This window comes from Gouania willdenowi, chromosome 22 (assembly GCF_900634775.1).
Source record: "Gouania willdenowi chromosome 22, fGouWil2.1, whole genome shotgun sequence".
Taxonomy (NCBI): Eukaryota; Metazoa; Chordata; class Actinopteri; order Blenniiformes; family Gobiesocidae; genus Gouania; species Gouania willdenowi.
In genome coordinates, this window is record NC_041065.1 from 34,532,835 (window position 1) to 34,545,334 (window position 12,500).

Below are 12,500 nucleotides of genomic sequence, written 5' to 3' on the forward strand. Positions count from 1 at the left end.
TACAAAATTAAAATAATGTTTACTCATCTTATTTAAACTTCTATTCTGACAAAAAAAAAAAAAAAAGACAGTAAATCACCCAATCTGGCAACTCTGGCATGAACCTGTTTATCTACAGTTAGTTGCTTGTTGTCCTTTAGTGTATTTTATAAGTCATTTTGTATTTATATTGTAGTTTAATATATGTTAGTTGTCGTCCTTTAGTGTATATATTGTTATTATTAAAGTCATTTTCTTTATTTGGGCTGTGATGAATCTTTAAAAATCACACAGTTGTGTGTTTTCTTTCTGTTGTAGATTTATTTACTTTTCTTCTTTTTTAAAAAAATCTCGTCTTGTTTTTGGAACATTTTTGTTCATTTTTGTTGTCGATTTGTAAAATAGTTTTAGTCATTTATTGGTTCATTGTGTGTATATTTGTGTGATTGTTGTCCTTTTTTGGTTTTTTTGAGTCATTTTGTGTGTTTATATTGTTTAATACATGTTTCTGTGTCTATTTCATTAGTTTTGTTTATTTTATAGTTGTGTGTGTTTTGAACAATTTTGTTTATTTTTGTTGTCAATTTGTAACATTTTATTTTATTTTTTGCATATTTTTAGCCACTTTTTGGTTAATTCTGTGTCCTTTTGTGTATTTTCATATTTTTAAGTCATTTTGTTTTTATATTGTCTTTTAATACATGTTTCACTAAAAGTTGTTGTACATTTATGTATTTTCAGGCTGTGATGAATCTTTAAATAATGACACTAATATTTCCACTTTAACCAAGAATCACCAGCTGTCATCAATGAAGGAGATAAAAGAGGGCAGTCATGTGACCACTGTAATGTCCAATCAGAGGAGAGCACATGCAGAGCTGCAGAACATGGAGTTGTGACATTTAGAAAGCTGAGTGAGTAATAATAATAATTATTATTAATATTAGTCTTTAACAAACTCTGACATGTTAATAACTCGTCAGTCATTAATTACGGTCTGTATTTAACCAGTGCATCTCAGATATTCACTAACTTACTAATGGAGGGTAAAAGAAGCTCTAAAAACACACAAAATAATGATAAGGTGGGAGGAGCATGCACCGAGGCTTCCTATTGGCTCCTCAGTCCAAAATGAAAACATGACAACCAATGAAAACTCAGAATTTTGTTTTTCACAGAACCCGTCACACCTTGAACCTGAAGCCTGTACATCAGGGGTTCTCAACCTTGGGGTCAGGAGCTCATTCTGGTTTGTCCTTTAGTGCGTATCTCACTTCCTCCAGATTGATAAATTAATTTAACATTATTTGCAGTTAAATTTCTAACCCTAAAACCTGGAAAATTCTTGCAATTTATCTCACGGAATTCTGTACCTTTACTTTTACAAAAATTAGTTGTGAATTCAAGGGATTTTGACTAAACTGCACAAATGTGAAGAAGAGGAAACGTAAGGAAACCATGAAATAAGACCATGAAAAAAAAACTTTAAATGGAATATTTATCCTTTTCACAATTTATAAACACTTTCCACCACTTTTTCACCTAATGTGTGTGTGAGAGTGTGTGAGAGTGTGTGTGAGAGTGTGTGTGAGAGTGTGAGAGTGTGTGTGAGAGTGTGAGAGTGTGTGTGAGAGTGTGTGTGAGAGTGTGAGAGTGTGTGCGCACGCTGACTGTGCATACTTTAGCAGCTTGTGGTTTTCCTCTTTGTACCTGAACAATTTGCCTTATTTGTCTGCCTAGTTATTTTGCATCGTGTCAGCTACACACACACACACGCACACACACACACACACACACACACACACACATATACATTTACACACATCCACACACACACAGGGCGTAACACTATGAAATCCAAACTTGCTGAGCTCGTTGAGTGAAGAAAATGCCTGAAACAGATGAACCTACACACACACACACACACACACACATACGCATATACACACACACACACATACGCATATACACACACACACACATACGCATATACACACACACACACATACGCATATACACACACACACACACACATATACACACACACACACACGCATATACACACACACACACACACATATACATATACACACACACACACATACGCATATACACACACACACACACATACGCATATACACACACACACACACACATATACATATACACACACACACACACATACGCATATACACACACACACACATACGCATATACACACACACACACACACACACACACACACACACATACGCATACACACACACACACACACACACACACACACACACACACACACACACACACACACACACACACACACAGTAGGCGTGTCCTGATCTGATATTGGATAGCGGTTCAATATCAGCCAGAAAACAAATATCGGATTTTATTGGACTGCATCTAAAATGTCCGTCATATATTATATTATATTTATATTATATTATATTTATATTATATTATATTATATTTATATTATATTATATTATAACAGTGGTCGTTAACATGTAGATGTTTGAAACATTCCCTGTAGATCTTCTCACGTGTATGAAAGTGTGTGATTGCTGAGACACTTCATCTACACAGTAGGGTTAAGGGTTAGGGGTGGGGTTAAGGGTTAAGGGTGGGGTTAAGGGTTAGGGGTGGGGTTAAGGGTTAAGGGTGGGGTTAAGGGTTAAGGGTTAGAGGTTAAGGGTTAAGGGTTAAGGGTGGGGTTAAGGGTTAAGGGTTAGAGGTTAAGGGTTAGAGGTTAAGGGTTAAGGGTTAAGGGTTAGAGGTTAAGGGTTAGAGGTTAAGGGTTAAGGGTTAGGGTTAGAGGTTAGGGGTGGGGTTAAGGTTAGCACATGTGATAACTGTTCATTAGTGTTAGGGTTAAGGGTTAGTGGTTAGGGTTAAGGGGCGACGCACAGAACCCTGCTGAGGTCGACGTGTTTTTAAAAGTTCTACTTTAGAGTTTTTCTGGGACCAAACATCTCAGCATTTAAACCCAAAAGTTACAATTCACATTTTTCTGCAAGTGTGATGATGATCTTCCTCCGCTTTTCCAAACCTCAACGATTATTGGGGGGGGGGGGGGGGGGGGTTAAAACAAATGAACAATTGTTTTTCCGTAATGAAAAAAGGCCTTTTTTAAAATCCAGATTTTAACAGAAAAACTGCAAGAAAGTAAAATTATTTGGGAATAAAAGTTTTTCAAATATTTGACACAAAGTCAACACTGGACTGTGAATGTACTTTAATTTGGAGGAATAATAATAATAAATCACATTCCAAATCGTTGAAAAAGGGAGAAAATGTTGATTTAAATGAGAAACAAATATCAAACAAGTTTCTTGATGGGCCACTAATGATGCCTGTTGTGGGTTAATATTGGTCCATGAACCACCATTTAAATCATTAACACTAAACGTCTACACAAAGTAATAATGAAATGTAGCAGAAATTAAAATGGCATTAAATTATTACTGCATTAGTTACTGTATAAACCAGGAAGTAAAGTTAAACAGTTTCTTTAAGCTTTTTGTCAGATTGTAAACAATGTTTCTTTATTTCCTGTATTTTGTTTTTTTTATGCAGGTGATTAGTTTAATTTAGTTTTTGAGTTCCCATTTATTTATGAAACATGTTACTTACATTATTAAACGTTATTAAACTAAATTTCCTCTTTTTTTAAAAATCTTAATGTTTGGTTATTTCCTGTATTTGTAAATTTGTTTTTATGCAGGTGATTAGTTTGATCTAGTTTTTGATTTATTATGAAATATGATGATGTTCACTGTTGGTTCAATACATTTATTTGTGGAGGTTATTTGGGGGCAATGGGCGGGGCTTGAAAGTTCACCTTCGTTCAAAGTGATGAACACACAAAGCACTGAACGTCTAATCGAGTTAAGACTGTATTTATTCCTGGGATGTTTCTCTAAACCTTTTATGTCACTTCCTGCCAGGCAAACCCCTCCACAATAAAAGCATATCAACGGCGACCAAATAATTGGCCGTTTCCCAATATTCCAGCGTCGACGTTTTCAGATCCATCAGTAGATCTAGACCCAGAGTTCAGGGTCTGACGTCTGTGGAAAAACTGCAGAGAAAAAAACTGCCACAGATAAGAATAATTTTTATTACTGGCCAGTGAATGAATCGGGTGTTTCCCACCAACCAACCAACAACCAACCAACCAACAACCAACCAACCAATGAGGGGGGATGTTATTATATCTGACATTCTATCCAATAGGAAACTAGGTTCGGGAGGATTTGCACGACAAATCCACGTCACATGCAAACCGAGCGTCAACACTTTGAATTTATGATGTAAAGTCACTTTATTTGATATATTTTTTACAATAGGGTTCATTGGAACAGGACTGTGAACTCTACAGACCAAAGATGGATTTCCTATGACGTCCAACAGCATTTCATCTTCTGATGATGGAGGTGAGCGACAGCAAAAGCACCATGTGACCAATCAGGGTGTGAGGTTATAAACAACAACAATAAACATGAGTTTTACATTTCATCATGTGCAATATACCAAAATCAGTAAAGACGATGCAGAAGAAGAAAGAAAGAAAGAATTAACAAAAAAACAACATAAATAAGTTGTGGTCGAGAAAAGGGTAAAAAAAGAAACATTTTGAGAAGTGTGTGTGTGTGTGTGTGTGTGTTAAAGTGGAGCCAGTCGGCCTCAGCTCAGTGCATGCTGAGTTACAATCTCTTCAAAGTGCTTTTCTTTTTTTTTTAACTTAGAGACATGCAAATGTTCACAAACCCCCAATTAAACCCATTTTGAGGTCCCGACATGGCTGAAAATAAGTGTGTGTGTGTGTGTGTGTGTGTGTGTGTGTGTGTGTGTGTGTGTGTGTGTGTGTGTGTGTGTGTGTGTGTGTGTGTGTGTGTGTGTGTGTGTGTGTGTGTGTGTTTAAAAACAAAACAAAAAAAAAAACAGAATTTTTCCTCCTGTTTTTTTTTGGTCCCACTTTGACAACGAGATGTTTGTCTGTGTGCAAATATATCCACGCAAACATCCAACGGCGCAATGTGTGGATTGAAGGTTTGGTTCATTGAGTTCAGAGAAGATGAAGATGATGATGATGATGATGATGAAGTCCTTCCTCCTGCGCAGCCTCTCCTTTGTCTAAATCCAGAGGTCACTACACTATAATACATCCAACAGGAAGCAGAAGAGGTGCTTAGATGAAGTCCACAACACTGCGCAGGCACTGGCTCCACTTTACAAACAAAAAAACAACAAAAATGGAAAAGGATCATTTTCTAGAAGGATCCGTGTTTAGTCACAGTCGTGGTTTCCGTCCTTTTATTTCTTTATACGCAGCCGATGGAGCTCGATGGAGTTCTGTAAAAACAACATAAAACAAGGATAAAACCTTTGTTAATTTCCAAACAATATCATAACAATCTGTCTTCCTTCGACACAAAGTCTGTAACTTCACTTATTTTATTGTTTTCCTGTAGTTTTGCCAATGAATGAACTGCATTTTGTGTAGTTTTGTTGTTGCCTTAAGTTTTTGGAGTAATTTTTGTGTATTTTGGTGTGTTTTTGGAGTTATTTTGTGTGTTTTCAAGGGTTATTTTTATGTTAGGAGTTGTTGGAGTCATTTTTGATGTCCTTTAGGCCTTGTGCTATGAATCTAGATCATTATATCCTGGATTCATCTCCGTTAGCAGGATTCAACTAACCAAACATTCCCTGTCAGAGAGAAGCTGTCCTATGAAGGTTGATAACAACGCGTTGATTTAAGACAAGTGTTTTCAGCCTGGCTACGTGCGGGTGCACATGAAAGGGGTGGAGCTTACAGCATCAGACCAATCAATGGAGAACCTGTCAGGGTGAGCGTCTTTACAGGAGGAACACTTTATGATCTTAAATGAATATAATAAATCTACGATGACAGTGAAGAGCAACAGTGTTAGTGCAGCGCAGCAGGAGGCGGAGCTTTTATAGTCACTCAGATCTGATCCACTTCATAACTTGGTCCTGACCAGGTCAGATGTTGCTGATGTAAAATCCCATTGAGTGGATTAATATCATAAATAATCTCACACTTTTACACGTGTCTCAATCCGTGAAGTCATATATTAATTCATTCATTTATGACTTCACACGTCCGCGCATACGTAGACACAGACTTCATCAGCTGACTGTAGATCAGTCTATCAGATATACATCTATATCTTTTTTAAATGATGTCATCAGTAAATGACAATGTGTAAATATTCTCTCTGTCAGCATCAGATCAGATCCACACAGTGACCTTTTATTGGACCTCGCTTTCTAAGAGATCTGATTGGTCAGGAGGCGGGGCTTCAGCACTCGCTAAGAATAAATCCTGGAAGTTAGCGCGATAAGAGCTCATCTTATTTATTTATTATTTGTTTATTTGACAGTGACAATGCAGACATAGTTACAGTAAAAACATGCAACAAACAGAGTGTATATCTAGTTTTGTAACATAGTGTATTGTCATTTTGTGTGTTTTACAGTCATTTTCTATCTTTTTGGGGTTATTTTTGTGTATTTTCTTTGTCTATTTTACTGACATTTTCTTTAGTCACTCATTTTCATTAAGTCGTATTTTAGTTTTAGTCTTAATCCCTAACATTTTTATTTTTTTTACATGACCAACACTGAAATTGTCGAACGTTTGTGTAAACGTTGTTGGTTATTTGAACTAATTTGTGTTGTTAAATTCCTAACATTGGAAAACAAAATTCTAACGATCCGTCTTCCTTTAAAACTGTAATTTCCTCCTAATTATCTGCGAGGTTTTGCCAACGTAAACAAAGAAGTTTGGTTACAATCATGGTGAAACGTGTACGACTGGAATTCCTCTCAAAACCATTAGAAACAATTTCAAGCTGTTCACGAGAAACACGTTGAAATGATCTTTGTGCTGAAATCACATGTTCTTTAAATCAGCTGCTGTTACCCAGATGTGAAGGTATGACCCACTGCAGGAAACTATAGGTTATTTACACAACCCCGGTTCTCTGAGTAATATGAGTGAGATGTCTCACTATGGGATGTACGCCATCGCGTCATATCTCAGAAGCCCAATCTCATTAGGCCAATCCTGATTGGCTGGTGAAATGTATTCATTTCAGGTAGGGTAGTCCCTCCTACTATAAGTAGAGGGGGCGGATGATACAGCGCCATTCAAATAAGCAAACCTCTTCTCACTCGCCCAGCAAGAAGGGCTGTCTGGTGGGACATCTCACTCATTACTCAGAGAGCAGGGGTTATGCAAATAACCTATAATTCTCTTCCATAACATTCGTTTCGATGTCTCACTATGGGCTGTCGTAGCTCCCGTATTGCAGACGAGCTTATCACACGTTACACCAGCCTGCAGGGCTGCACTGTATGTATCCATCAGGACAGGAGAACCGCCCGTGCCAGTTGGTAAAACTGGACAAAAGTGAAGGGCAGGACCAGCCTTCCGTTTGTCAATCAGCCCCTGCAGAAATGACAAAATCACTCCCCCCGAACACTGAAAGGGGGTGTGTCCTATCCTGAGACCTAGTGGAGGAAGCCTCAGCGCTCTCTTTATATTGGAGATCACACACTGAGTCCCACGGCTGACAGATTGTGCCACTCAGGAACCAAGCCCATATTGCCAGGCACATTAGGTGAGGATTCACCTGGATATCCCCCCGCCTGTGACGGCAGGTCCCTACGCAACGGGAGTTGCCAGGGGCAAGCGCACAGCAGCCAGTAAATCTCTGCTAGCCAGTGCATTACAGGCCAATACAGAGCCACCAGGATCAGAGGGTGGCCGTGCTCCCTCACCCTGGAGAGGGTGGGGGGCAACAAGGTTAGCGAGGGTTTGGCGTAGAGTAGCACATGCGGCCAATCGTGCGCTAGTGCGTCTAACCCAAGGGGAGCCCCTGTGTTGTGAAGGGAATAAAACAGTGTGTACTGCACGTCTTCTTCCGTGGTGAACAGATCCACCTTGGCCCGTGCGTAATGGGCTTAGAACTGTTCCACAACCTCCGAGTACAACATCCACTCCCCGTAAGTTGGCATCCCCCGGAACAGCAGGTCTGCACCTGTGTTCAGGGCTCCTGGGATGTGCGTTACTCTCAGCTAGTTTGTGCGCCAGGAAATTAAACCGACAGGAGCGGAATCCGCCTTGGCGATTGATGTACGCAACCATGATTGTATTGTTTGTCCTCACCAGGGCATGGTGGCCCTTGAGGAACAGGAGGAAACGTTTCAGCGAGAGAAACCCCGCTGAAAGCTCCAAATAATTTATGAGAGCGCTGGAGGCTAGCATCCCAGCGACCTCTTACAGACCCTGTAAGGCTGGGGTTCGTGGTGCGACAGCGGGGCACACTTTATTTATGATGAAAATATGTGTTTGCATGTGCCTACTTTTGGGACAATTTTTAGAGGGGCAACGGCCAAAACCTCCATTGAAAACATCCGTTCCTCCCTGTAGCCCATGGGCCGAGCCATGGTAGCTGGGAGGTGGGGGTGAGGGGGAGCCTTAGGTGCCCGCCTGAAGCAGAACAGGCAGAGCTGGCGAACATGGCAACATCCAGCTGTGTCACCGTAGAAGATGAGAGGAGTGCATCAGGCTGATCTCTTCCTTTTCCTAACCTGGCTGTGCTGCGCGGGCTATGCCAGCAGAGCTGCAGCCGAGACTGAAGGCTTCCTGGACCAGCCGGACCGACCATGTTGAGATGGTGGGGTGAGCCGGGACACAGACAGTTTATTGAAAAACAACTTGTGGAAGCAATTTTCTTTCTTGGTGCCGCGCAGGTGGGGATGGAGCTGGGATTTTAGGAGGGAGGCGGAGAGCCTTGTCGTCTTTCTATTCACCTCCCATCGCTCTCCCTGTAGCCTGGACCACACAGCATTGGACACGGAGACACAGGTCGGTGACAACCGACATCTCCACCCACATGGCCGGGTCCCGAGTCGGCCCAAAAACCCTGCATAGCTCAGCCTAATAGTCAGTGAACGGCGAGGGGGGGGAGGGGGGGGGGGGGGGGGGGGGGGTAATGAGCCCAAGTGGCTCTACTGGAGGCAAGATCTCCATGGCCTTGTAGTCGAGGGATGAGACACCTGCTGCTGAAGGAGCTGTTCTTTTCCATGAACGCGCCACCTGGGGAAGGCCAGCCGGGCTGCAGCGTGTGCACACACATTGAGCATGTCGGAGCCGGGGAGGGGAGGGGGGCTGGTGTGCTCCTTTCATTTCCATCACTAGAGGCAACGGAGGCCGCAGGCTGTGCAGCCCGGGCCGAAGTGATGAAGACATCGTCTTCCTCTTCCTCCTCTGATGTGAGGAGTTCAGAGGCAACATCTTCATCTTCCCCACAGTCCAGTCCAAGGACATCTTCCTCGGGTAGAGGAACAGCGGCCAGGCCGAGCAGGGACCCCCAAGTGGAGCCGGGCCTCGCTGCGGCCTCCACGAAGGTCCCCATCTCCTCTCCCATTGTGACAGTAGTGCCGTGCAGAGGGAGGCCAGGGTTCTGTCCAGACAGACCAGCTTGCTAGTCGTCTGTGTGGGTTCTTTTACTGTGAGCCCAGCACAGTGATGGCTAGAGCCGGGGGTGTCAAGAGCCTGGCGGGCGCGTTCCAGCCCGAGGTGGCCCGAGCAGACCTGGTGTGGAAGCGAGGTGCACTGGTCGACCTGGTGTGGTCGAGAGCAAAGAAAAAGCATCCACCAACAGCGTCCGGCGATGGAACCCAAAAAAGGGTTAATCTGCAGACAGTGAAGCCACTAGGAGACACCAGCCCACTGTACTTATAGTAGGAGGGGCTACCTGCGGTGGATGAAGACATTTCACCAGCCAATCAGGATTGGCGTAATGAGATTGGGCTGCTGAGGAACGACACAGGGGCGTGTATCTCATAGTGAGACATCGAAACGAATGTTATGACAGAGAACATGAATGGAAAAAATACAATGTGTATATAAATTATACTATATATATATATATATATATATATATATATATATATATATATCAGAGATGCACATGTTTTATCACAGCAGGGCCACAAAAATGTGTTTGTATCTGATCAGAGGGTCACATGACCAACCTTACATTAACAGTTATCATTAAAATAATGAACAATCTGAGCATTAATACAGGAAACAACAAATGTTATATTTTTGTACTTTTCTGTCAATTTATGTGTTTTTGGAGTTATTTTGTTTTTACATTTTTTGTTGGTAACTTTTGCGTCCTTTTGTGTATTTTCATGTCTTTGTATGCTTTTGGAGTCATTTCTGTGTATTTACGTTGTCATTTTGAATTGTTTTTGCATAATTTTTGTCTATTTTACTGTCATTTGGTGCTTTTTGAATTTTATTTGTATATTTTTAGCCAATTTCGATAATTATGTTAACTAGTAATTTAATTTTAGATAGAATACTGTACATTTTTATTCTTTTATGTGGACAACACTAAACTTGTTATGGACGTTCATGTGTAAAAAGACCTGCAAACGTTGTTTATTTAAACTAATTAATGTTGTACCAACACTAACAGTAATAATATCTATAATATAATTAATAACAAACACACCTTTAGTGCTGCTCAGACTGACGGTGGTTCCAGGGTCTGCTTCCCGCTCCGCTCCTCCCCTCGGCCCTGGCCCCGGCCCCTGACCCTTGACCCCGGGGGGACCAGAGCTCCGCCCCTCTGGACGCGGCGGCCGTAGTCTTTGATGGTACGTGTGTGTCGCTGGTGTGTAGCTGTTTCCTCCACAAAGCTGGGCTGTTCCCTGGGTTTGGACTCAGCTCTGGGAGATCAGCAGCCTGTGGGAGGGACACACGTTGCCAGATCAGACGCTTTGAAAACAAGTAGAAGAGAAGCTGGTTTCTAAATAAGTCAAATAAAACAGTATCTGGTTCCTCCTGAATAGATCTATTTCTATAGTTTTGATCATTTATGGTCATCTCCCTCCTGGTGTTCTAATCAAGATCATTTTTAACATTTTGTTGTTGATCATCAGTTTTTTTTGCCATACAGTATATTTTTCTCTTATTTTGTGTGTTTTGGTATTATTTAAATTATTCTTTCTCAGTGTGTGTTTTTACTGTGGTTTATGTTATTTTGTTTCTCTGTTATTTTTGTGTATTTTGTAGAGATCTTTTGTATTTTTCTCTCAATAAGTGTGTATTTGTTGTCGTTAAGTATTTTTCTCTCTTAATGTGTGATTTTTGTGTGTTTTTGGTGTCATTTTGTGTGTTTAGTTGTTGTTTGTCTGTTGTTTTCTCTTATTTTGTTTTTGTTTTGTGAGTTGCTGCTAATATTTAGTATTGTCATTTTTAACTAACAAACATTATAAAAGACCATATTTTTAATGCTTTCATTTGTTAAGTTTCCTCTCATGTACGCCCTGTAGTGCCATTGCGTACCCCTAGGGGTACACGTACCCCCATTTGATAAACCCTTTGGTGTGTTGAGCAGCGCCACATTCCTGTAATCTCAGTTTTTTTTAAAAAGCTCCATAATCCGTCTCATTCAGTAGAAAGAATTCAGCTTTAATGGAGCCCTGCCTCTTTCTGTCTCCCACGGCAACAGACAGGAAGTCAGTCACTGGCAAACCATGCCAAGTGGGCGTGTCTAGTGTGCTCACTTCCTGCTAAAGTTAGTTAGGGAGGAAACTAAAGAGTGGCATGATATTCTCCTTCTATGGTAAAGCACATAAAAACATTTATTATTACAGCAGGTTTTATAAATTCCATAAAAAGCTAATGTAGAACAAAAACCCTCTGTAGGATCAGGACACGAAGCCTGGAGAAGCTTTTCTGTGTAAATAATGGAATGAAACTTCAACACTTTAAGCAGTTTCATATTTTCTCTGTCATTTTGTTTGTTTTTGGAGTTATTTTTTCGTATTAATGCATTATTTTATGTTTTATATTCCTTGGCTTTAAATTCAGCATTAGACTGGTTTGTTTTTATTTACTGTTTTCCAAAACTTTCCATAACTTTAAGTACAGTACTTTGTTTCAGCTGCAGTTGTTTCTAAAGTGCTATGTAAACAAGGTTCATTTCACTTGTAATTTTGTGTATTTTTTCATCATTCTACGTGTTTTTAGTGTAATTTTTGCACATTTTTGTTGTCATTTTGTGTGTTTTTTGAGGTTTTTTGTTTTGTTTTTGGTTTTATTTTAATGTGTTTTTGTTGTCATTCTGTGTATTTTTCTGTCTTTTTTACTTAAGCTTATTTTATTATTTTGCCAATTTGTGTAAAGTATTTTGTGCTATATAAACAATGTTGAGTTGTCATTTTGAGTATTTTTATGTAATTTGATGTGTTTTTATTGTTTGGAGTTTTTTGAGTAATTTTTGTGTATTTGCAGCGTAAAGATTGAACACATGCTTTTACTTTGAAGGACACGGATAGGCTGTCGTCTGCGTTTTATACGAAGCCTCACATCTGCTGTGCAGACGAGTGGGCGATGAGCTTCAGAAACAAAGCGATGCGTGTCTATAAATGTGCTGGGTTTGATGTCATACACTTTTATAAATAAATCT

General features: G+C 40.4%; 1 protein-coding gene across 1 annotated transcript in view; it reads right to left on the reverse strand.

Moving 5' to 3' along the window:
- Window positions 1-4,284: 4,284 nt before the first annotated feature.
- The window catches only part of luzp1 (leucine zipper protein 1), a 78,728-nt gene continuing 70,512 nt past the window's right edge, over window positions 4,285-12,500 (reverse strand). The window contains exons 7-8 of the mRNA XM_028438152.1: window positions 10,539-10,771; window positions 4,285-5,334 (exon numbers count right to left, since the gene is read on the reverse strand). Coding sequence (XP_028293953.1) covers window positions 10,541-10,771 — 231 coding nt within the window. The 3' untranslated portion in view covers window positions 4,285-5,334; window positions 10,539-10,540. The remainder of the gene's footprint in view (window positions 5,335-10,538; window positions 10,772-12,500) is intronic.